The following is a 23009-nucleotide window of genomic DNA, read 5'->3' on the forward strand; positions in this document are numbered from 1 at the left end:
AATAAGCAGAGTAAAATAACTTGCTTATACGACAAATAAGCTTCCTACACTCAGTACAACTACGCATAATAAGCATAAATTAATTAAAGCATGCAAAGGCAAACGTTTATAGTTTATGTCGTCACTCTTTACTAACAATAATGTAATGTTTTTAATGAGGTATATTAAGAGAAAAAAACTCAAAATTTACGCTTAGGTACAGTTTATTTTAAAAGAATTATTATCATAATCCTTCGTTCCTGAATTGTTTTCTCATGTCATAGCAATAGCTAACAAGCTTATTAATAAAGTCGATAGAAACAAATTCTAAGCTATGTCAATGAGTATAAAAAAATGAGCATTTTACTTATTACTCGTTATATTATAAAAAAAGTGCTACTATTTTTTCGAAGCATTAAGTATATTATAATACTTCAGCCTATCGCAATCCATTGCTGGACATAGGCCTCCATCAGATGCAAAAAAAATTCCCTCCCAGGAGCCTCGTTGCCGACCCTATCCAGGAGCTCTAGCCACCTTACTCACCACAGGTAAACAGTACGTGAAAGCAGTATTATTTTACAGTGATTTTTTGTGAGGTCAAGTTTCAACTTCCCTAGTCTGGCTGCTATAGATTTTTAGGATATTTCATGCTGTGCTCTACATCAATAATAATCAATCATACATCTTTACAGCGATCTCTTTCAGCCTCGGTTACTAGGCATTAATATTATTTTTCTCCAATATACAAAATGACAACATTGCCAAGTTTTCTTTATACCTAATTATTTATTTTAAACAAATACTTAAAATTATGTCGGAATTTGATAACGACTCCAAATTTTGCACTTCTTTGTCACCTTTATCTTGGTTCAAATACTGATAAGACATCAAGATCTAGAAGAAGCTGATAAGGATTTGTTTTAATTCAAATCACAGTAGTGAAGAATAAATATATTTATTTTCATTTATATAATATAAAATAACTAGATAAAGATAAGTAATATAAATTTAATATACAACATTAACTTACATATTTAACTATGACAACTTCGAAAACTGAAGGACCTAGGAAATTGTACAAACAGAATTTTTGGTCCCACTGGCTATTTAAAAATCTAATAGAAATGCAAAAGAAGTGAAAAGAAGATCTTCTTTATAATTATAGACAAAAATATTTTAAGAATATTGAGTTACAAACTAAACATTACCAAACTAAGCTTGTGCTACCGGTTTTTATACATTGTGCTTATTAAATGGAATATCAAAAGTACAATTTAGTAACATTCATTTTATGATACATTTATAACTTTACAAACAAACAAGTTGTTAATGAAGCAACACATTATCAACAACAGTAATATAATTAGTTACACTCAGTTCCTTAAGTCAAATGGCTAATAAATAAGCTCTGCAAATTATCTTAGATAATTTACACATAGATATCTAATTTTAGTCTTGTTTGTGTACATTTTCACAGTTGGCATAATACATGCATAAATTTACCAAGAGCTCTTAAGAGCAATAAGTATACATACAAAAATAGTAGTTAGTACATTTAACATTTACCCAAACATATAAATAGCACTGGTTGTTTTATATACTTGTTTAACAATAAATGGCTTTGTAGAAAGATAGAAACATTTAAACTGTTTAAAAATCTGTTTTAAACATTGAAATACTAGAAAATATGAAATATTAACATCCTTTAAAATTCTGAAGGTGATATATTTTTAATGGGTAGTACAAAATAGTTCCTCTTAATCAGTCAAACATTTTGTATGAATCATACTAGTTTAAATAGTTGTAGAATGGGTGGAGCAAGAACTGGGATCGAACTAAACAATTATCGTCCTGGTTCTGAAGCAGGTGGTGCCGCAGGTGGAGCCACAGTTGGAGCTGGCGCTGAGTTAGAAGAGCCACCGGAGCCGGAAGTAGCCCACACAATTATAATGATAACAAGGACAAGACCAATGCCACCAATTATTAACATCATTTTTAAGTTCTGCCACCAGTACTTCCTTTTAAGTTTCCCAGCTTGTTGTTCGAATTGCGCTGCTCCATGCTGCAGGGCATCAGCACGGTTATCCAGTTCAGACAATTTTTGATCTCTTTCCAATACTTTTTCGACATTGACACGCATAATTCCAACGACTTCATCTACTTTTGCTTGAGTTTGCGCTAAGCGTTTATCGCTTACTCGAGGTCCTGAAGTTCCACCTTGATTTTCCATTTTATATTATGTATGACAATATCTTAAAAATGCTAGAACTTAAAACAGTAAGTCACAAACAAATATGGCGTAGACAACTCTACAATTCACAAAATTAATGTAATTTCAATTTGTACTGTGCGATTGACTAACCACAGATAACAAAGAGTATATAAAGGTATTACAACATACGTTAGTCGTAAGTGCAGGTCTGGAAATTGGATGGTACCGTTAAAAATTCGGTAACGTTAATTTGTCTCGGCGTCGGGGCTCGGGTTAAGTGATAGACTATACATTATAGAAGCTAGTCCAAATTCTTTATATTAATAAATCTATAATATAAAAATGAGTCGCTAAATGTGTTGCTAAGCGCAAAACTCGAGAACCGATTTCGCTAATTCTTTTTTTAAAATATTCCTTGAAGTACGAGGATGGTTCTTACGGAGAGAAAAATTCTAAAAAAAAAAATTTTAAATTTCCTGAAAAAGTCTAAAAACAACACTTTTCTATACTCCCATACAAAAGATTTGTGATAATACTTAAAAGTCAATTTGAACTTTAATACCATACGATAAAGTTTGTGTTAGGCGATACGAAGTTCGCCGGGTCAGCTAGTACCTAATAAAAGTTACAATGTATTTATATATATAGGTGAATATATTGTACTCAAAAATATTTTTATTTGCATAATGATTAACATTTTTGTACTACATACATATATAATAGTAATTATACTTTTTTTGTAGCTTTTTGGTAGAAATCTTAAAATAAAGACGATGTTTGCGTTTTTTTAAAACAAGTAATTTGTTTATGTTCTTAGAATGATTATCATTTGAACTGCATTATAATTAAAATATTCACTTACCTATAACAAAAAAAAAAAAAACATTTAAAGCCCTTCCTTAAACAGATTTTTCTAGATTCTGTAATTTTTTTTGCAGGAATTCCAAATTTAATTCATTAACGAATTCAACGAATGTATTTAGTTCGCAATTGCTAAAGTGGGTGTTAGTTCATCTTTCCTTTAACCCTCGTAATTTTAATATTTAATCACAGAGATGCAATAGAGATAAGATTTTTTTTTATTTTAGATATGAAATAATTCATTCGAAACACGTAAATATTATACATGAAATGACTGTGTATGTATCTGTGCAAATATTTGCAATGTAAGCGCAAAAAATGTGTTTATTCACGACATCACATTAGAAATTCCTAAAACTATAAGTGTTCCTCTACTATATTATGCATGTATTACACTTATAAACCTTCCTCTGGAATCGCTCTATTTACTAAAGAAAACCGCATCAAAATCAATAATATGTAGTGATATTGCATTTTATGAATGTTACATATCAGTCGGCCAGTTATTCAGTCAGTTCACTGGACATAGGCCTCCTTAAGTTCGCGCAAGACATCCCGGTTTTCCACAATCCTCATCCAGTCTACATCGTCAATCTTACGTAGATCATTGGTCCAGCAAGCTGGAGAGCTTCAAGCACTGCGTTTGCCAACATCCGGCCTCCACTCCAGGACACATCTGCTCCAACGGCCATAGGTACTTTTAAGTTTTATTTTTTTTTCACGTGGGGAAAAACCATCATGGATACCCTCCGGCGTGGGGGCGCCAGAGGATTATGTAAGACTCCTACTGACTAAAAAATCACCACGTGTGAGCAATCGTCCGCCTGGGTGGGAATCGCGTTAGCATTCGCTACCTTGCCCGGTGGAAGGTCCGGACGAAACCTCCGAGCCCTGGCACAACGGTGGGGGTGGCCTCACTCACTACAAGGCCACCCCTCAGACATATGGGGTCGTGTCGTCCTGCCGACCGAAGTCCCCCGACTATCGGCCGGCGACCTTACTATTACGAGGGGGCGAGGAGGTGGGCAAATCGCCTTCTCCTTGCTCCCGTACGTCTGCGCCGGAGTGGGTCAGCGGAGATGTCATTCTCCCTGGCTCGCTCCGTGGCTTCCTTCTGCGTCATTACATCTTCGCATATTGTACTGTTGTACTGTGTGGCTACGGTACTAAAGAATATAGCCACTCTCTCTTTTCCCGTGGGTGTCGTAAGAGGCGACTAAGGGATAACACAGTTCCACTACCACCTTGGAACTTAAAAAGCCGACCGGTGACGGGATAACCATCCGACTGCTGGCTTTGAAATACACAGGCCAAAGACGGGCAGAAGCGTCTTAGGTGCGACAAAGCCAGCCCTGCGGTCAACAACCCGCCTGCCCAGCGTGGTGACTATGGGCAAAACACAGGAGTTCACGTTATTTTTGGCGTACACTTGTGGAGGCCTATGTCTAGCAGTGGACTGTATAGGCTGTAATGATGATGATTATATGTGCTTTGTTTTCTCCAGCATTGGCAACTAATTTATAGGAAACTTAATAAATAAACTTACCTAATTATTGAGTAAGTCCATTTTATAAAACATCAAAAAACCAGATTTCCCAATATTTTATTTTTATTTTTAGGTAGTACTAGCGATCCGCCCCGGCTTCGCACGGATGCAATGCTGATACTAAATATACTACAGAATGTCTTTATTTATAGTCTGAAGCTAGCTTATGAGATGGTTATTAACATAATAACAACAACATTCAAATATGCGTCGTTAGATTACACGTTGTTACAGAATGTGTTGAAGAAATAAAGGTTAACTACTCATTCCTCGTAGGTGATAGCGTGATAATATGTAGCCTATATGTTGACCCGAGTTCTTAATAATATTTGTGCTAAATTTGAAATAAATCTATGCAGTACTTTTTGATTTTATCCTGGACATACATACAGACAAACAGATAAACAGACAAACAGACGAAAATTCTAAAAACTATATTTTTGGCTTCGGTATCGATTGTAGATCACACCCCATGTATTCTTTAAAAAAAATATTCAATGTACAGTTTTGACTTTCCTACCATTTTATTATATGTATAGATTTTTGGAGGTATCACATCCTCAATTATATTTAATAATTTTTCGTTTTAAGGGTTTAAAATATTTTCGCTTGAGCCTGTAATATCCCACTTTTGGGCATAGGCATCTTTCCCCGTGTAGGAGAAGGACCTTAATCCACCACGCTGCTCCAACGCGGAAAGCCGGATATATGGGAATGTATATATCCCTACTGTGTAAAGATCGCTATCAGGTGTATATGATAACAACCGGGACCGACGGCTTAACGTGCTCTCCGAGGCACGGTGAAGAGACCCACAAGGACTGCACAAACACCCAGATCACGGCAAACATAAGTATGGCTAATACAAATATTTTTAACGTGATCGAGGATCGAACCCGCAATCACTAGCTTAACAGCCACAAATCAGTTTCGTTGCGCCGACGCGTCGTCAGTCGATCGATAAAAATCAGATCTTATTTCAAACTCATAAAGGAAATACCTACATACGTTTATTTAAAAGACTACTACAATTTTAAACATTTTTGAATATCATATCAAAAATTGACCGCTCCAGCGGGGTTCGAACCCGCGTCTCCGACGTACCGTGTCGGCGCTCTAGCCAATTAAGCTATGGAACGATGCACCCGCTCGAGCGAAATTTTCGATATGATAATTTAATACAAAAATAAAAATCTTAGATACTACAATTTTTGTTACTATTTTACATTATATTTTATAAACAATCTTTAATATCATATCAAAAATCGACCGTTCCAGCGGGGATGGAACCTGTATCTCCGACTGACCATGTCGGTGCTTTAGCCAAATATGGGACGATGTACCCGTTAGATCGAAATTTTTGATATGATAATTTTATATTCAGTTCTAAGAGAACGCGAACCGCACTGGAACGGTCGATTTTTGATACGATATTAAACATTGTTTAGAATTTCCTAATGTGTAAATGATGTGTAAATAACATTAAAAAAACGTACGATTTATATTTTATGTTATAAATATAAAACTCCCTCTCATAAATAATATTTACTATTACATCGAATGTTTAATTAGTTTGTCTTCAAACTACACTTTAGTTTGGACTCATGAAAATTTTATTTTCGAGATTTTTGTGTCTAACTGTTCTTTTGTTTTTGTTGAAGTCAAACCATAAAGTTCACAACCTATTCAACATAAGTACCTATATATAATTATATTCTATTGGAAGTCTGTGGCAGTCATGCTATGGTTTTAAATCTATGGCAATCGAGGCTTGACGAAATTTATCATCCTTCGTGCTTTCGACTTCATATTAAAAGCCCTATTTAGCTAAATATTTATAATATTGGTTAGACTATTATTAGATAAAGATTTCAGTTTAATTGATTAACTTAAAAGCCATCAACATGGTGAGTATAATGTATGCTTGAACTTTTGAAATGAATTTATTTTAATACATTGTGCGTGTAATAAGTATTACCTCCCGCACGTGTGCACATTTTCATAATTTTCTAATATTTTACGCACAGGTTTCACTTAATCCTATCAGAATATTAAAAAATGAGGCTGAAGAAGAAAAAGCCGAGGTAGCTCGAATGTCCAGTTTCATTGGAGCGATCGCCATAGGTGATTTAGTGAAAAGTACCTTAGGACCTAAAGGCATGGATAAAATTCTGATTTCCTATGGCAGAAATGCAGGACAAGTATGACTTTTAAATTGTCGAGTTCTTCTATTAGTGATTTCAATTAAATTCACTCAGAACACATTTCCTTTTTTATGCAAATAATTTTTTTTATTACATTACAGGTTGAAGTCACAAATGATGGTGCTACCATTTTGAAATCAGTAGGCGTAGATAACCCAGCCGCAAAAATCTTGGTTGATATGTCAAAGGTACAGGATGAAGAGGTCGGCGATGGAACCACTTCTGTTACAGTATTAGGTATAAATTATTTTAATTAACACTACTAAGCTTTACAAGAAAATAAGAAAGACTTGTTATTTATCAAACTCTTCTGCTTACAGCTGCAGAATTACTGCGGGAAGCTGAGAAATTGGTGGAACAAAAACTGCACCCACAGACAATAATTGTTGGTTGGCGTATAGCTGTTGAAGCAGCCAGGCAGGCTCTGGCTGAAGCTAGTTTTGATCATGCGAAAAACATGAATGATGCCGCACTGAGATCTGATTTGGAAAACATTGCAAGAACTACGTTAAGTTCAAAGATCCTATCAAATCACAAGGAGTGAGTCATTTGTGTTTCATAATTATTAATTTTTTTCCTTAAATACTACAATCATCATACAGAATCATAACAAGATGACATCAAATATTTTTTTTTGCAACCAAATGAAAAAAATCTGACTTCAATTATATCGACAAGTACTACAATGTAGGTAGATGAAAAAATAGTTAAGTAAATACGCCGATCAAAGCCAATTAGCCCAAAAGTTGTAACGAGATCTCAATGAAATTTAAATGTGGCTACATGATAAACATCAGCTTTCGTTCAACTTAAAAATCGCCAAAATCGGTACACGCAGTAAAAAGTTATGCGGATTTTTGAGTTTCCCTCAAATTCTCTGGGATCCCATCATCAGATCCTAGTTTTCCATCATCACATCCTGGTTTCCTTATCGTGGTACCACACTAGGGATATCCCTTTTTCAACAAAAAAAGAATTATCAAAATCGGTTCATAAACGACGATAGACAAAAAAAACAAGAAAAAAATATATATATATATATATATAGTCAAATTGAGTAACCTCCTTTTTTTTGAAGTCGGTTAAAAATTGAAGTCTAAAAAGCATTCAAAATAAGATAAAAATACTCTTTTACTTAATTACATTTATTTAAATTATAAAATAAGGCCAATAATCTTAAAGGTATTTATTATAAAACACAAATAAAATATTTACCTAATGTAAATTGCATTTTCTACCAGTTAACTTTATTATCTGCTAAAATAAATGATTGAAAAAGTTAAATATAAAACAACTAATTATTGTCATCTTGTGTCATCATCTCTCTAAGTGTTGTTATCTTTAATGTATTATGGTATTATTTGAGTAATATTATAAATTCAGTTTTCCTGTAGATCTAATATTGAAGTTTCTTGTAAGAAGTTTTGTTCATTTTTTGAGGTATTCTCTAAAATCTAGCATTTTGAAATTTGTAAAAAATACATGTATAATGATGACTAATATGAATAAATTAATTTACCTTCCAGGCATTTTACAAAGTTAGCTGTAGATGCTGTTCTTAGACTAAAGGGTTCAGGAAACCTTAAAGCTATACAGATAATAAAAATCTCTGGAGGTCTTCTAGAAGAGTCTTTCTTAGATGAAGGTTTCCTATTAAATAAAAAGGTAAATATATTATTTATAGCAATTATATAAAAGAAATAAGGATCAGATTTGTACTAAAATTGACAGCTGTAATCATCATCAAGTAGTGAAACATTACTTCAATGGTTTAATTTTTTTTTTTTTTTTTTTTTTCCTACGCCTCCGAGTTTTATGTTTCGGAGTCCTTATTTACAATAGGTATAATTTACATCTAGGTCTCTTTTATCATACCTCTCGCTTTTAATCCATTGCACTGTCATTCCGCATTCCAATTTCTTCTTTTATCCATCCGCATTCATTCATTGTGGGGTATTTTCCCTCATCAAATTAAATTATCATTTCTACTTAGTTTATTCTATTTCAGTTTTGTGTAAAAAAAAAAGAAATATTAAACTTTAAATCTAGTCCTCTTTTACCATACATCACGCTTTTAGTCCGTTACACTATCATTCCGCATACCAATTTCGTCTTTCATCCATTCACATTCATTCATTTTGGGTTATTACCCACAAGTACAAAAAGCAAGCCTATTTACAGTGTGTAGCGCTAAGCTAAGTGGAGCGGGGAGGGAGCTAATATATTTTATTTTATTATTTAATCTGGTACATTTTCTACAGTTAGTTATTTAAATTATATTTTTACAGTTACCCTTATGACTATAAAACTAAATCTAAATTTACAAAATTAACTTACGAGCTATTCCTTAATGGTTTAATATTGTCACACAGGGGGGAAGTGTCTTTGGTTAGCATGTCAAAATATGACTGAAAATTAATGTGCTATTTTTAACCATGAAATCATTTCTGGTGGAAGGTTCTTCCTATTGTGACGTAACAATTGTTACAGGGTTTCTGAAAGTGTGACTGCGTAATAAAGAGGTGGGGTGGGGGGTCCAATTATAAAATTTGGTGTGACATATTTTATGGATGGTCTCTTACCTTTTTGATAATCACTTACACAGAGTTAGGAATCATTCAGTTTTTCTTTAGAAAATGTTCTGGTCTGAAGCACGCCTATTGTGTGTTTGTTGCAAGTTGTTTTTTCTTTTTTTCTTTTAATAAGTCATAAAAAAATGTTATTAAGCCTTGCACGTTTTTGTAGGATCACAGTATAAAGTAATTAAAAAAAAAAAAAAAAAAAAACATTTTACCTACATTTATGAGTTTAATAAATTTTTTTTCCAATATTTTATAGGTCGGTGTTCATCAACCAAAACGTGTCGAGAATGCTAACATTTTAATAGCAAACACTCCTATGGATACTGATAAAATAAAAGTTTTTGGTTCAACAATCAAAGTAGACTCAATGGCCAAAATTGCAGAATTAGAAGTTGCAGAAAAAGAAAAAATGAAGGACAAAGTTAATAAAATCCTTGCTCATAAATGCAATGTGTTCATTAATAGGTAAGTTAAGTTTTGTCTTATGTAACTAGATTGTTAAATAAGCATACGGCCCAACCTATAGACACCCATAACACTAAAAGCATCAAAAATATATTTCCAGCCCTACCCCGACCATTCCCAGGGTCTCTACATTACCCACTACAGGAACTACATTACCCACTACAGGAACATATCACTACTTGAGAGCAGTATTATTTAGCTATGGTTTCTGTAAGGTTAAGGTACTTCCCCAGTCGAACTGCTCCAGATTTGAGCAGTATATATCTTGCTGTGCTCTTCCTCAATGTACTTAATATTGTTACGTGTTAGGGTTCGAAGGATTTGGAGAGAAAGACCTGCTGACTCTTTTCAAGACTTTATTCACTAGCACTAGGTCCAACACAAAGCACTAGGTTCAAACACTAAGCACTAAGTTCAAACACTAAGCACTCACAATGTCCTCAGTCGTAGCCAATGTCGTAGGTTTCGCTGGTACCACTCTTGATCACTAGTTTTCACTCTTGAAGTCGCCTCGAAGATCGCTCAAACTGAACTGCACTCGCTCGCCTCCCTGCGGCTATTTATATCGGCCGACACGAGGCCCAGACCATTCTGGAAAGTTCGCGCATGTGCCCGGTTTTCGAGACTATACTTCTACAAAGTTCCACAGTAGTTCCTCTAACGCCATCTAGTATTGAGTAGAGAGTTTCATGCGGTCTCTGTCTTTGTGTGGTTTCAATGGTTGCCGCTAGATGGCGCTAGTTTCTTCGAGTGTTCGTAACACTACTCCCCTCTTAGAGATGCTCGTCCCGAGCATCGTTGTTACTGCCATGGTAACGCGCCAAACGGTCTAGGTGTACCACTTTGAATGCCCCTCTTGGTTGCTTTTGAATCCTGTAAGTCACATCATTCAGTCGGGTAACCACTTTGTATGGACCGTCCCACTTGGTCTGTAACTTTGGAGATTTCCCTTTCCGGCGGGTTGGGTTATGCAGCCACACCAGTGACCCTTCCTTGAAGCCGCTCGTGTTCGATTTCCGGTCGTATCGGGTTTTCATGTTCTCACTTGACTGTAAACCATTTTCCCGAACCAAGGCGTGTATATAGCGCATTTTTTCCTTTAAATCGCTGACATAGTCTTGTACGGTATTTGATTCCTCCGGTGACCCTCCAGTCAATAGGTCTACTGGTATTCGTAATTCTCTACCGTAATTGACATACGCCGGGGTAGCTTTTATGCTCTCATGCTCGGCGGTTCGGTACGACAGAAGGAAGAGCGGTATATACTTGTCCCAATCTTTTTGTTTGTCGTCTACCAATTTCGCCAAATGCCTCTCAAGGGTCTGGTTAAATCTCTCAACCATTCCATCAGACTGTGGATGGTACGCGGTGGTCCTCGTCTTATGCATGCCCAAAATTCTGCATACTTCCTGGAATACTTGCGATTCGAAGTTCCTGCCCTGATCGGAATGGATTTCTAGAGGCACGCCAAAGCGACATATCACTTCTTCGACTAACTTAGAAGCGACTGTTGTAGCTTCTTGGTTTGGTATGGCGAACACTTCGGGCCATTTGGTGAAGTAGTCCATGACGACCATAAAGTACTTGTTTCCCGATTCCGTTACAGGAAATGGCCCCGCTACGTCAACTGCAATTCGTTCCCACGGTGCACCGACGTTATACAATCGCAGATTCCCACGGCTCCTGGTCTGTGGTCCTTTTACAGCAGCGCAAGTAGTACATTTGCGGCACCAATCCTGTACATCATCTCGACAATGCAACCAGTAGAATCGTTCTCGCACTTTTGTTAAGGTCCTCTTGACACCTAGATGACCTCCTGATACGCCATCATGTATTTCACGGAGAACATCTGGTACTCTCGTTCTTGGGACGATTATCTGAAGGTGGAACTCTCTGCCGTTAGTCTTCTCCCATTTCCGGTAGAGTATTCCGTTTTGAAGTATCAGACTGTCCCATTGAGCCCAGTACGCCTTAGTGACAGCGCCAGTGGGTGCAACCTCACTCCAGATTGGTTTTACGTTACCCTGTTTCTTCCATGTGATGATGTGCCGAAGGTCGTCATCTCTTTCTTGAGCTTCCCTCATAGCATCACTCTCCCAGATACCCAAAGGACTTGTTCTTGTTAGCTTTAATGTTACTTCATTAGATTCTTGCTTAACACAGTGTTTGCAGTCTTCCGAACACGGCCTTCGTGAGAGTGAATCGGCATTCCCATGCATCTTTCCGCTGCGGTGTTCCACCTTGAAGTCGTACTCCTGAAGCTGCTCAATCCATCGAGCTACTTGACCTTCTGGGTTCTTGAATTGCAGTAGCCACTTCAAGGCTGCGTGATCAGTTCGCAGTAAAAACTGTCTGCCGATGAGATACTTGTTGAAATGTTGTAGCGTCTTTACAACAGCCAAGAGTTCTCTTCTTGTCACACAGTAGTTTCTCTCTGGCTTGGATAAAGATTTGCTGAAATATGCAATAACTACTTCTCTTTCACCCTGTTTTTGAGATAACACCCCTCCAATGGCCGTGTTGCTTGCATCCGTGTCGACTATAAATCGACCTTCGGTTTGTGGATATCCCAGGATTGGTGTTTCACACAGATGTTTTTTCAGTTTCTGAAAAGAATCTTCACAAGTCCCATCCCAACTAAATTGTCGTTTATCTTCTGTCAGCCGATGTAATGGCCTGGCTATCTCTGAGAATCCCTTAACAAAACGCCTGTAGTATGAGCACAGTCCGAGGAATGCCCGCACTTCGGTTTTGTCCTTAGGGGTAGGCCATTTTTGGACTGCTTCCAGTTTCTCCGGGTCTGTCTGGATTCCATCACTGGAGATGACATGGCCGAGATAACTGACCTTATTCCTGAATAAACGACACTTTTTCGGGTTCAACTTTAATTTGGCCCCCTCTATTTTAGCGAAAACTCGCTCCAGGTTTTGCAAATGGTCCTCGAAGTCACGGCCGACGATGATGACGTCGTCTAAGTAGACTAAGCAAGCCTCTCCAACTAAGCCTGCCAGTACACACTCCATGAGTCGCTCGAATGTGGCAGGTGCGTTGCACAATCCAAAGGGCATGACTTTAAATTGCCATAAACCTTTACCTGTTGAGAAAGCTGTCTTCTCCTTGTCTTTCGGATGAATTTCCACCTGCCAGTATCCAGATTTTAGATCTAGGGTTGAGAACCATTTCATGCCACTCAAGGTATCCAAAGTGTCGTCGATTCGAGGTAACGGGTAACTGTCCTTCTTAGAGACATCATTGAGACGCCTATAGTCCACACAAAATCTCGTGCTACCATCTTTCTTTTTCACTAATACAACAGGTGAGCACCACGGACTTGCAGACGGTTCAATAATCTTATTCCTTCTCATGTCCTCCAAAAGGCCTTCAACTTCTTTTTCCTTTGCGATTGGTATCCGTCTTGCTCGTTGACGAATTGGTCTCTCGCTTCCGGTATCTATCCTGTGCTGGACCACCGACGTTCTTCCAAGGTCGCCTTCGTGACTGGAGAAGATATTCGCGTAGCGCTGTAAAAACTTCTTGGCTTTCATGCTCTGCGAATAAGTAAGATTACTCTTGCAGTCTTCGAGTAGCTCAGTCACTAATTCGTAGTTGTTGCTCTTTGCCAAGTCTGCGCCTGACATCGAACTACACTTTTTCATCCAGACAACTTCTTCACATTTTCCAATGACGTCACCTTTGTTCAAGCAAATCTCGCGATCATCAAGGTTCAAAACCTTGACCACAGCGTTACTGCTTCCACTAACAAGGGTTCTCGCCGTCATCAGTTTTTGCGCCGATATCTTGGTAGGTGTGTCTTCGATCAACACGCATCTGTTTGACTTTTTCTTTCCAGTTGTCGTTAGTTTCACCAACACCCGAGCTTCCGCTCTTCCAGGTATAATGACTTTCTTCACACATGCAACTTTCCCGCAAGCACCACCAAGAATGAAGATTTCATCTTCACCACACTTGAAAACTCCGTCAGTGACATTAATTCTGCAGTTGTGTTTCTTCATAAAATCCAAACCCAAGATGCAATCATCCATAATCTCAGCCACGATAACGTTATGAGAGTATGAGGACCCCCCTACATACATCATAACTGACATTTCTCCCAGGACGGGTATTGGCTGACCGGAGGCCGTAAGAAGCCGACAGTTAATTCTCCTCTTGTGTCCCCTTGCGGCTTTTACCAGCTTTGGGTTCACTATTGTTCTAGAGGCTCCTGTGTCTAGAGTCATTTTGCAATCCGTCCCGTTAATAGTCCCCTGAATCGCAAGACTATTCCCGCTGCATGCCTGGGAGATAACAGTTATTGGGGCTTCCTCCGCGTCAGCCAGTACTCGCCCCTTAGTCCTGGCTTTTATTCGTTTCCCTGCTCCCGGACAGGGGACGAAGCCCCTTGTTTCTTCAGCTCCTCTATTTGTTCCTCGATCCTTTTCATCCTTGCTATCTGGGTCTCCTTCTGCGGGCAGTTGAGCTGAAGATGGCCCCTTTCGCCGCACTTGTAGCACATGACTCCATAGCTTTTCTTCGTAGGAGCCTTGACCTCCTTAACTTCCTCAGAGACCTCGCGGATCTTATGGGTCTGCCGTATGTCATGGCGAACAGCCTCTACCTCCAAAGCATGCGCCAATGCTTCCTTTAACGAGGTATGGTGTCGAAGCCTCACTGCAGCTCTGACCTCCAGGTCTTTGATTCCGTCGACAAATGCTTGAACAATATTCGTGTCTACCATCTTGGTGTCGGCTCCTGGGTGTGCCTTCCTGACGAGTTTTTCAATTTCCAACGCCCATTGTTGTAGTCCTTCTCCTGAGCGTTGGACTCTGTCACGCAGTTGGGCACGGAACACGTGTTCCAGGTGTCGCTCCCCGTATCGGGATTCAAGTGCCTCCATCAAGCCGTGGAACCCGTTTCCTGTATGTGGCAGTGCTTCCAGAACCGACAAAGCTTGCCCTCTGAGCGCAACAGTGAGAGCGGTCAGGCATTGCTCTGCCGTCCATCCGTTGGCAGTAGCAACCGTCTGGAATTGTTGACGATAAGCGTTCCACGGAGTAGTACCGTCGTATGGAGGCACTTTCACTCTCGGTCCTTGCGCCACTCCGGTACTTCCACTAGACATCGTGGCTCCCATGGTTTCAAGGCGCACTACTTTCTTCTGTAATTCAGTGAGGCCGGTTTTCACATTTTCAACATCCAATCCTAACCCGGTAACTCGTTCTTCCACTACGTCGACATCTTTTCGAAGTTTAGTCACCGCGTCACTAACATCTTTTACAGCCCAAAGCGTTTTTTCTTGGAGCTCTTTTGATTCTTGCAATTTGAAACTTGTTTGCTCTTGTGATTCTTGCAAAGCACTACGAATTTCAGCCTTTTGTTGCTCCATTAATTTAATTAAACTTCCTAACTGAAGAGCCACTTGAGAGTCTGTAGAAGCTACGGGGTCACTGGTGGACGTGGTAAGGTGGGCGGATCCAGTGGGCGGGGCTTGAGACAAAGTGGGCGGGGCCTGAGCCTGAGTAGGCGGGGCCTGCGTCCGTGTGGGCGGGGCCTGAGCCCGAGTGGGCGGGGCCTGAGCCTGAGTGGGCGGTGCCTGGGGGGCGTGGTCAGTGGGCGGGGCATGATAGGCGGGGTCAGTGGGCGGGGCTTGGTCCGTGGTAGGCGGAGCTTGGTCCCTAGTAGGTGTGGGCTCCGCAGCTCGTTGTGCCCTTGTCCTGACGCCCTTGAAGTCCTTGGAGTCTTCTCTCGGAGTCAATGGCATCTCCAAATCTCACTTCCGACACCAGTTGTTACGTGTTAGGGTTCGAAGGATTTGGAGAGAAAGACCTGCTGACTCTTTTCAAGACTTTATTCACTAGCACTAGGTCCAACACAAAGCACTAGGTTCAAACACTAAGCACTAAGTTCAAACACTAAGCACTCACAATGTCCTCAGTCGTAGCCAATGTCGTAGGTTTCGCTGGTACCACTCTTGATCACTAGTTTTCACTCTTGAAGTCGCCTCGAAGATCGCTCAAACTGAACTGCACTCGCTCGCCTCCCTGCGGCTATTTATATCGGCCGACACGAGGCCCAGACCATTCTGGAAAGTTCGCGCATGTGCCCGGTTTTCGAGACTATACTTCTACAAAGTTCCACAGTAGTTCCTCTAACGCCATCTAGTATTGAGTAGAGAGTTTCATGCGGTCTCTGTCTTTGTGTGGTTTCAATGGTTGCCGCTAGATGGCGCTAGTTTCTTCGAGTGTTCGTAACAATATATCTACTTAAAAATCGTATCTTGTTTGGAGATCATAATAAAAAATTATGAGATCCGGTCAAGTTTTACAAAAATAAACCTTTTTTGCAAATAAGAGTAATTTTTTTTTCATATGTATGTTTTTTTTCATATGTAGTATAAGGTATTGCTTATTAAATTACTTTGTTTATATTGTAATTGAAATCAAGAAAACTAATTATCACAGTGTAATTTTAGTCTATCTTCATAACTCTTAAAAAAAATTATAAATTTTTGGTTAAAATGAAAGTAAAATAACACACCTATAATAAAAATATATATAAAGATTATGCTTTCCTTGTTTCTAGGCAACTTATTTACAATTACCCTGAACAACTGTTTGCTGATGCCGGTGTAATGGCTATTGAACATGCAGACTTTGACGGTATTGAACGTCTAGCTCTTGTGACTGGAGGAGAAATTGTGTCTACTTTTGATTCACCTGATAAAGTAAAACTCGGTCACTGCAAAGTTATTGAACAGGTATGTTATAAATGCTGTCTTAATGACCTTAACGACGAAAACTGAAATGAAACAACTTGTAAAAAATACTTTGTTTGTCGAAAGCCAGTTCTTCTCACAACAACTACATATTTGACAATTAAGATGGCCGATCAACCAGATCGGCTGTAACACATTAAAGTGCTGAACTTCGATAGGCACTCTGCACAAGATAAATTGATACCGTATTTACTACTGCTCATCAAGCCGATTGCACGATTAAAATGGAACACAAAAAAAGTGGCCTCTTTAGGTATAGCATTCAGCCAGCCATTGCTGGGCGTAGGCCTCATCGTAGGAGAAGGATTGGAGCTTAATCCACCATGCTGCTCCACTGCGGGTTAGGTTAGGTTAGGTTCCCTACTATGAGTAACAATTGCTATCAGGTATTTATAATAACAACTGGGACCGACGGCTTAACATGCTCTCTGAGGCACGGTGGGGTGACCCACAAGGACAGACATCCAAACCGGAAAGGAATATTTATACAAATACAAATATCCATACCGAGTGGGATTCGAACCCGCAAACCCTCGGTGTTTTAGGCGACTACTTGCACCACTATACCAGAGCGGTTGTTCTGTACTAAATAGGAAGAAAGAATTAGCAAAAAAGTAAAAATAAATTTGTTTTGACAGGTACTTATTGGTGACGAATGCTTGATTCGCTTCTCTGGAGTGGAGTTGGGCTCAGCGTGCACAATAGTTATCCGTGGTGCGACACAGCAGGTTATTGACGAGGCTGAACGTTCGCTGCACGATGCCCTGTGTGTCCTTGCTGCTACTGTTAAAGAACCGAAAGTTGTATATGGTGGTGGTAAGTAAAATAAATAGTTGTTTATAAATTAAGCAAATGGATATCTAAACGTTCTGATAATATAGTATTAGGAGATACAATTTATCTTTTAGCTACTGAACCTAAAAGATGTTATGAGTTTATATCCTATTCTCTCGACAGTTGTATGCTTTATTAAAAAAAAAACCTTGGGTTGTGTCCACACCCAAATCGTGGGTGCTTTTTTTTATATTCAATCAAAGTAAGGGAAATAAAAAAATATTTTGAATAAATAAAAATATAGTGTGTTTTAGTGTATTAGCGTGTAAAAAAAGTGATCCATCTCAGTGTCTCCATCCCAGGGGCAAGTGAGATGTTAATGGCGGAGGCGGTATCCCGCGCGGCGGCCCGCACGCCTGGCAAGGAAGCGGCCGCCGTGGAGGCTTTTGCGGTCGCCCTGCGCCGCCTGCCCTCCGCCGTCGCTGACAACGCGGGCTACGACAGCGCCGAGCTCATCGCGCGCCTGCGGGCCAGCCACGCGCAGGGGGAGAACACCATGGGGCTTGGTGAGTTCACTACTGCCTACGTTAGGGGTTGTCCCATAATACGTGACGTATGGACGGGGGGGTCACGAAACATCACAAGGATGCGTTGGAGGTCACCCGCCCTCCGCTCCGATCACTCCTCTGGATCAGGTTAAAAGTCGGACTCACTCGCTTGTTTATCCTTTGGGTCTATGCACCGACGGAGCTGCGCGGAGGTGGGTCATTAAAAGCAAAACAAGAGAGAGAGAGAGGAATTTTGGGATAGCATGAGAGAGGTCTTGAATAAGTGCGGACAAAATGAACAAATCGTGATGTTAGGGGACTTTAATTCAAACATCAGTCAATTTCAGTCAAACATCAAGTTTTTCTGGAAATCTATCAAAACAACCAGAGAAAAAACTTCTTCCTCGGAGCTGAGTACAATCAAGAGTCAAGGCAGCATTATAAAAAGAGAAGAATGTGTGATAAAGAGATGGAAAGAGTATTTTGAACGTTTGTTTGAAAGAGAGGAAGTGCAGGTACAACATACGGCACCTTCCATTGAAGCGAATATAAACGTTGATGAAAGTGAGATAAGCATGGATGAAATAGTGAAAGCGTTGAAAAGTATGAGATTAGGTAAGGATGCAGGCTACGGGATTGCCGTCGAAATGTTGAAGGCTGGACAGAGCATTAACCTCCTCACCGTCGTCGGTAAATTGTATGCAAAAGTGTTGATTGAAAGGGTTGTGAATGAAACAGACGAAAAAGTATGGGATGCACAAGCGGGATTTAGAGAGGGAATGGGATGTACGGATCCGGTCTTGTCTTTGCGGTGCATAGCCGAAAAGTGTTTGGCTAAAAACAAAAAAGTCTATTACGCGTTCGTAGATTTAGAAAAGGCCTATGAGAGTGATGAGGAATGAATTATGGTCAGTATTGTCCGTGAATGGTGTGAGCAGTATCCTCATACGAGCATTGCAATCTCTTTATAGGGATAATATGCTTGTGTAAGGATAAACAGGGCATATACTGAACGGTTTAATATCGAAAAAGGTGTTAGACAGGGATGTGTTGCGTCACCGTGGCTGTTTAATCTGTTAATTATTTGACATATTTAAAAGAGAATGAAAGTGGGTTGAGAATGAATGAGTTACTCGTCAAATGTCTCTGCTGATGACCAAGTACTACTTGCGTCTTCGGCCGAGGAGTTGCGGGAGATGGTAACTGCTATGAGTGGAGCTTTTGCAAGAAAGGGAATGAAGATGAATATAAAGAACGCGAAAGTGATGGTGTTTGAAAGAGATGAGGCAGTGATAGACTGCAATATCGTGATTGGAGATGAACAAATTGAACAGGTGAATGAGTGTGTATGAGGGTTCAAAGTTTACAAGAGATGGAAAGTCTAAGAGTGATATTGAAAGAAGAGTGAATGCGGGAAACAGGGTTAATGGAGCTTTGCACTTCTTTATGAGCAGTCGGAAGGTGTCTAACAAAGCTCGTTTGGCTGTGCATGAGGGGGTGTTGGTTCCGACACTCATGTACGGAAATAAAAGTTGGGTATGGCAGAATAAACATGAAAGCAGAATAAATGCAGTTGAGATGAGAGCGTTAAGAAGTGTGATAGGAGTTAAACTGAGTGACAAGATAAGAAATAGTGAGATAAATAAACGTTGTGGTCTGAAAGAAATGTAGCGATAAAAATTGAAAAAGGTATGCTCAGATGGTTTGGTCATGTCGAGAGAATAAGCGAAGAACGATTAACGAAAAAAGTGTATAAGGCGAGTGTGAATGGAAGGGTTGGAAGGGGTAGGCCTAGGCGGACGTTCCGACCCAGGCCCTTGGGGCCTAGGCCTCAGACTTAGGTCTGGGGATATTTTTGTTTTTCATAAATTCATATTGGTAACAGTTTTTGTCCAAATTTGTTCAATCTTTGGTCACCTACCTGACATAATCAGTTAATAATAAAAAAAAAAATTGATTTAGCTGGTAAAAAGTACTATTATGTTTTCGAAGCATTATTAATATCATTATATTATTATTATTAATATTATAATATTATTAATTATATATTATTATTAAATCATATTATATGGTAATAGTATTATGTATATCATTTATCAGTAGCAATTCAACTACCTGTATATAGTTCATAAATTGTGAATTGTAAATATGTATAGTATTGTAAAATTTCGAAATAAATATTTACGAGATTTATCTATTAACTCGTAGATATGGAAAACGGCCGCATCGGAGACATGAAGAAGCTAGGCATCACCGAATCTTACGTCGTCAAACGTCAAGTATTACTGTCAGCTGCGGAGGCTGCTGAAGTTATTCTTCGCGTCGATAATATTCTAAAATCGGCTCCTCGCAGACGCGGACCAGACCGTCGCCCTTGCTAAAAGGAGGAAGGACTCACCTTCGATAAGCTTGTCACAATATCGAATCTTAAAAATATGCGGGAGTCCTTTTTTTTAAAATAAACATAAAAATTGTCCGACAATAAGAGCCTGTTTCACCGGTCTTGGAACCCTAATTGACGGATGATGGTATCCATTTGATATATAATTATTTTTTGTCATCAAATTCATCTACATTTATGAGATATTTGCATTCGCAAATAAGGATCTAAAAATTTTAGTTTATTATTTAAGGCGAAAAAGGTCGTAATGGTCTATTTTTCCTCCTCTGTTGTTATATGTAACTTATCTGCAGGTTAAACTTTATCCACAACCGATGAAATAGGCCCTAAGGCTCGGCCCTAAAACACAACAGTGCAGATTATTATTATCTTTTATATTTAAATTTTTATGCGGGAACCTGATATTTTTTAAGATCTTTTTCATCTGATATTGAGTTGTTTTGCTTTATGGTAAAATTTAAATAATACAGCTTTGTTTAATATGATATTTATAAAAGTGCATTTCTGTTGCACAACTTCTAGTATGTTAGTGTATTGACAGTATGAGTTGTTCTCAACTTACTTTTATTTGTCGACAGTAAATAATTTCTGTTTATTTTTAGTATTGTGATCTTACGGTTTAATTTATACTTTCGATATAATTATAGTGAAGTTTATTTTTTTATAAAGTTCTCTCAATATCGTGTGTATAATTTTTTGGTAAGGTCATAATCTGAATGCATTATAAAGATATTATTTTTATTAATAACATAACAATTATTGTTATTTTAGTCTGCTAGCAGAAATGTCTGATTAGAATTGTGCAACTTATTTTATATAATTTAGTGCACTCAAGACATCACTGATGTCTTGATTTTAAAAAGTTATAACAAAAATAAATTCTTCACTAAATATTACTTCTATATTCATTCCGCACTTAAAAAACCTGGTTTAGTTTTAGGTTTTATTATATTAACCTTCGGTCAGTCGCGCATTTTTTGTTTACGCGGTTGGTCGCGTGGGGTCTTTCAAAGCCCGTACGCACAAAACACGTTTGTATCTTACGCCACTTACACACGAACTGAAGTTAATGGGCATACGCAGCAAGTATAATCCAAATTAGGCGGGTACCCAAAATATTGAATCGCTGAGATGGTTTTAAATGTTAACATTTTACATTTCTGTAACATCTGGGCTTTCAAAGACCACACACGACCAACGGAGGGTTAAGAAAACGTACTTTAAGCATTCATTCTTTCCTATAAAAGTAAAGGGTAGGAGTTAAACTGCACTGATGCAGTTTATAGAAATAAAATATTTTATTATATCTACTAGTGGTGTACGCCCGGTGGTCGAAATTCGACCATAATAATTTGAAATTATAAGTTTGAACATTATTAACCCTTTCACTCCCTAAGTCGGATTTATCTGACAAAAAATTTCGGACTTATTCCGCCTAAGTCGGATTTATCCGACACAACACCCTGTGTATTATATATTCAATTTCTAAACGTGTTATGATGTTTTAGCCTAAAATACATTTTTTTTTCGAAAGTTTATCTATTCAACCTTTTAATTAGTGTTACAATTCAGGTTTACAATATCAAGAAACAAAATAAAATACTATTTCAATTAATCATAACTTTTTACTAGGTATACCGATTTTGGTAATTTTTTATTTAATCGAAAGCCGATGTTTGTCATGTGGTCACATTTAAATTTTATCGAGATCTGATAACTACTTTTTGAGTAATCTTTGATAACGCGTAGTTACTTGACTATTTTTTCGTCGATCTACGTTGTATTAATCTTCGATGTAATTGAAGTCGGTTTTTGTTCGTTTGCGAGCAAACACAATTACTTTATTTTACGGTATTTGTTATTTTCTAAAATACTAAATTTCCCAAATACTTTTATGTATATAATTAAAAAACAAAAAACAAAATTTAAAAAAAAAAAATCAAGAACTCGAAAATATATATAAAATTCAACAAATTTTTTTTTCAAATTGTGTTGCTTCTATGCTATCCGAAGGAACTTCATTCCTACCTGGTCCCATGACACCACATAATTTTTTTTCTTATTAGATAATTAATACCTAAAAAGGGAGTAATAAAAGTTTAATATTTAAAAAACTCTAAAGTACTTACCTAAATATGCCTACTATTTATTGAGAGGTGTGGGTGCCAGCCTTAATATTTAACGCATATAAATATTTCTTTTAAACTAATGCTGGCACCGACCGCACCGATTATATTAATTTGCTTCATCTGATCAACTTCTGAAGTACTTTTTTTCGCTCAGGTAGCAAATAGTACTAAAACAGTACCGAGTAATAGATCCCGCCATTTGATTTCACGACAAAATAAAAATAGGTAAAAAAACTTTTTAAGTTAAACGGTTTTATGTTAAACATACATTGCAATGTTTAAGATAAATGTACTAAAAACCAAAAAATAATAAAATAGATACAGTCGTGGGAATTATAAACATATGCATAGACTAGACTAAAATAAAACCGTGGGGCACGTCAATTGTCTACAAATTATCGACTTAATGTGCGATAGAAGAATCGTTTAATTCGTCGTTAAAATAGGCAGTTGGCCCGCAGACGGTGAGGAAATTACTTACTATTTTCTTGCTCATGGAAATTCCAATAGTTATACACTCCATGTAAATAAAT

General features: G+C 38.2%; 2 protein-coding genes across 2 annotated transcripts; one reads left to right on the forward strand and one right to left on the reverse strand.

The window, feature by feature from the left end:
* Positions 1 to 976: 976 nt before the first annotated feature.
* On the reverse strand, positions 977 to 2389 carry LOC123670170 (synaptobrevin-1-like). The gene has a single exon (XM_045603680.1). The coding sequence runs from the start codon at positions 2210 to 2212 to the stop codon at positions 1826 to 1828; it is 387 nt and encodes a 128-aa protein (XP_045459636.1). The 5' UTR covers positions 2213 to 2389; the 3' UTR covers positions 977 to 1825.
* Positions 2390 to 6336: 3947 nt separating this feature from the next.
* Positions 6337 to 21240, forward strand: LOC123670171 (T-complex protein 1 subunit beta). The gene is made up of 10 exons (XM_045603681.1): positions 6337 to 6508; positions 6629 to 6802; positions 6907 to 7042; positions 7126 to 7345; positions 8332 to 8470; positions 9644 to 9852; positions 16432 to 16606; positions 17263 to 17440; positions 17761 to 17964; positions 20155 to 21240. The coding sequence occupies exons 1-10, from the start codon at positions 6506 to 6508 to the stop codon at positions 20325 to 20327; spliced, it is 1611 nt and encodes a 536-aa protein (XP_045459637.1). The 5' UTR covers positions 6337 to 6505; the 3' UTR covers positions 20328 to 21240.
* Positions 21241 to 23009: the final 1769 nt, after the last annotated feature.

Source organism: Melitaea cinxia, chromosome 4 (genome assembly GCF_905220565.1).
Source record: "Melitaea cinxia chromosome 4, ilMelCinx1.1, whole genome shotgun sequence".
NCBI classification, from domain to species: Eukaryota; Metazoa; Arthropoda; class Insecta; order Lepidoptera; family Nymphalidae; genus Melitaea; species Melitaea cinxia.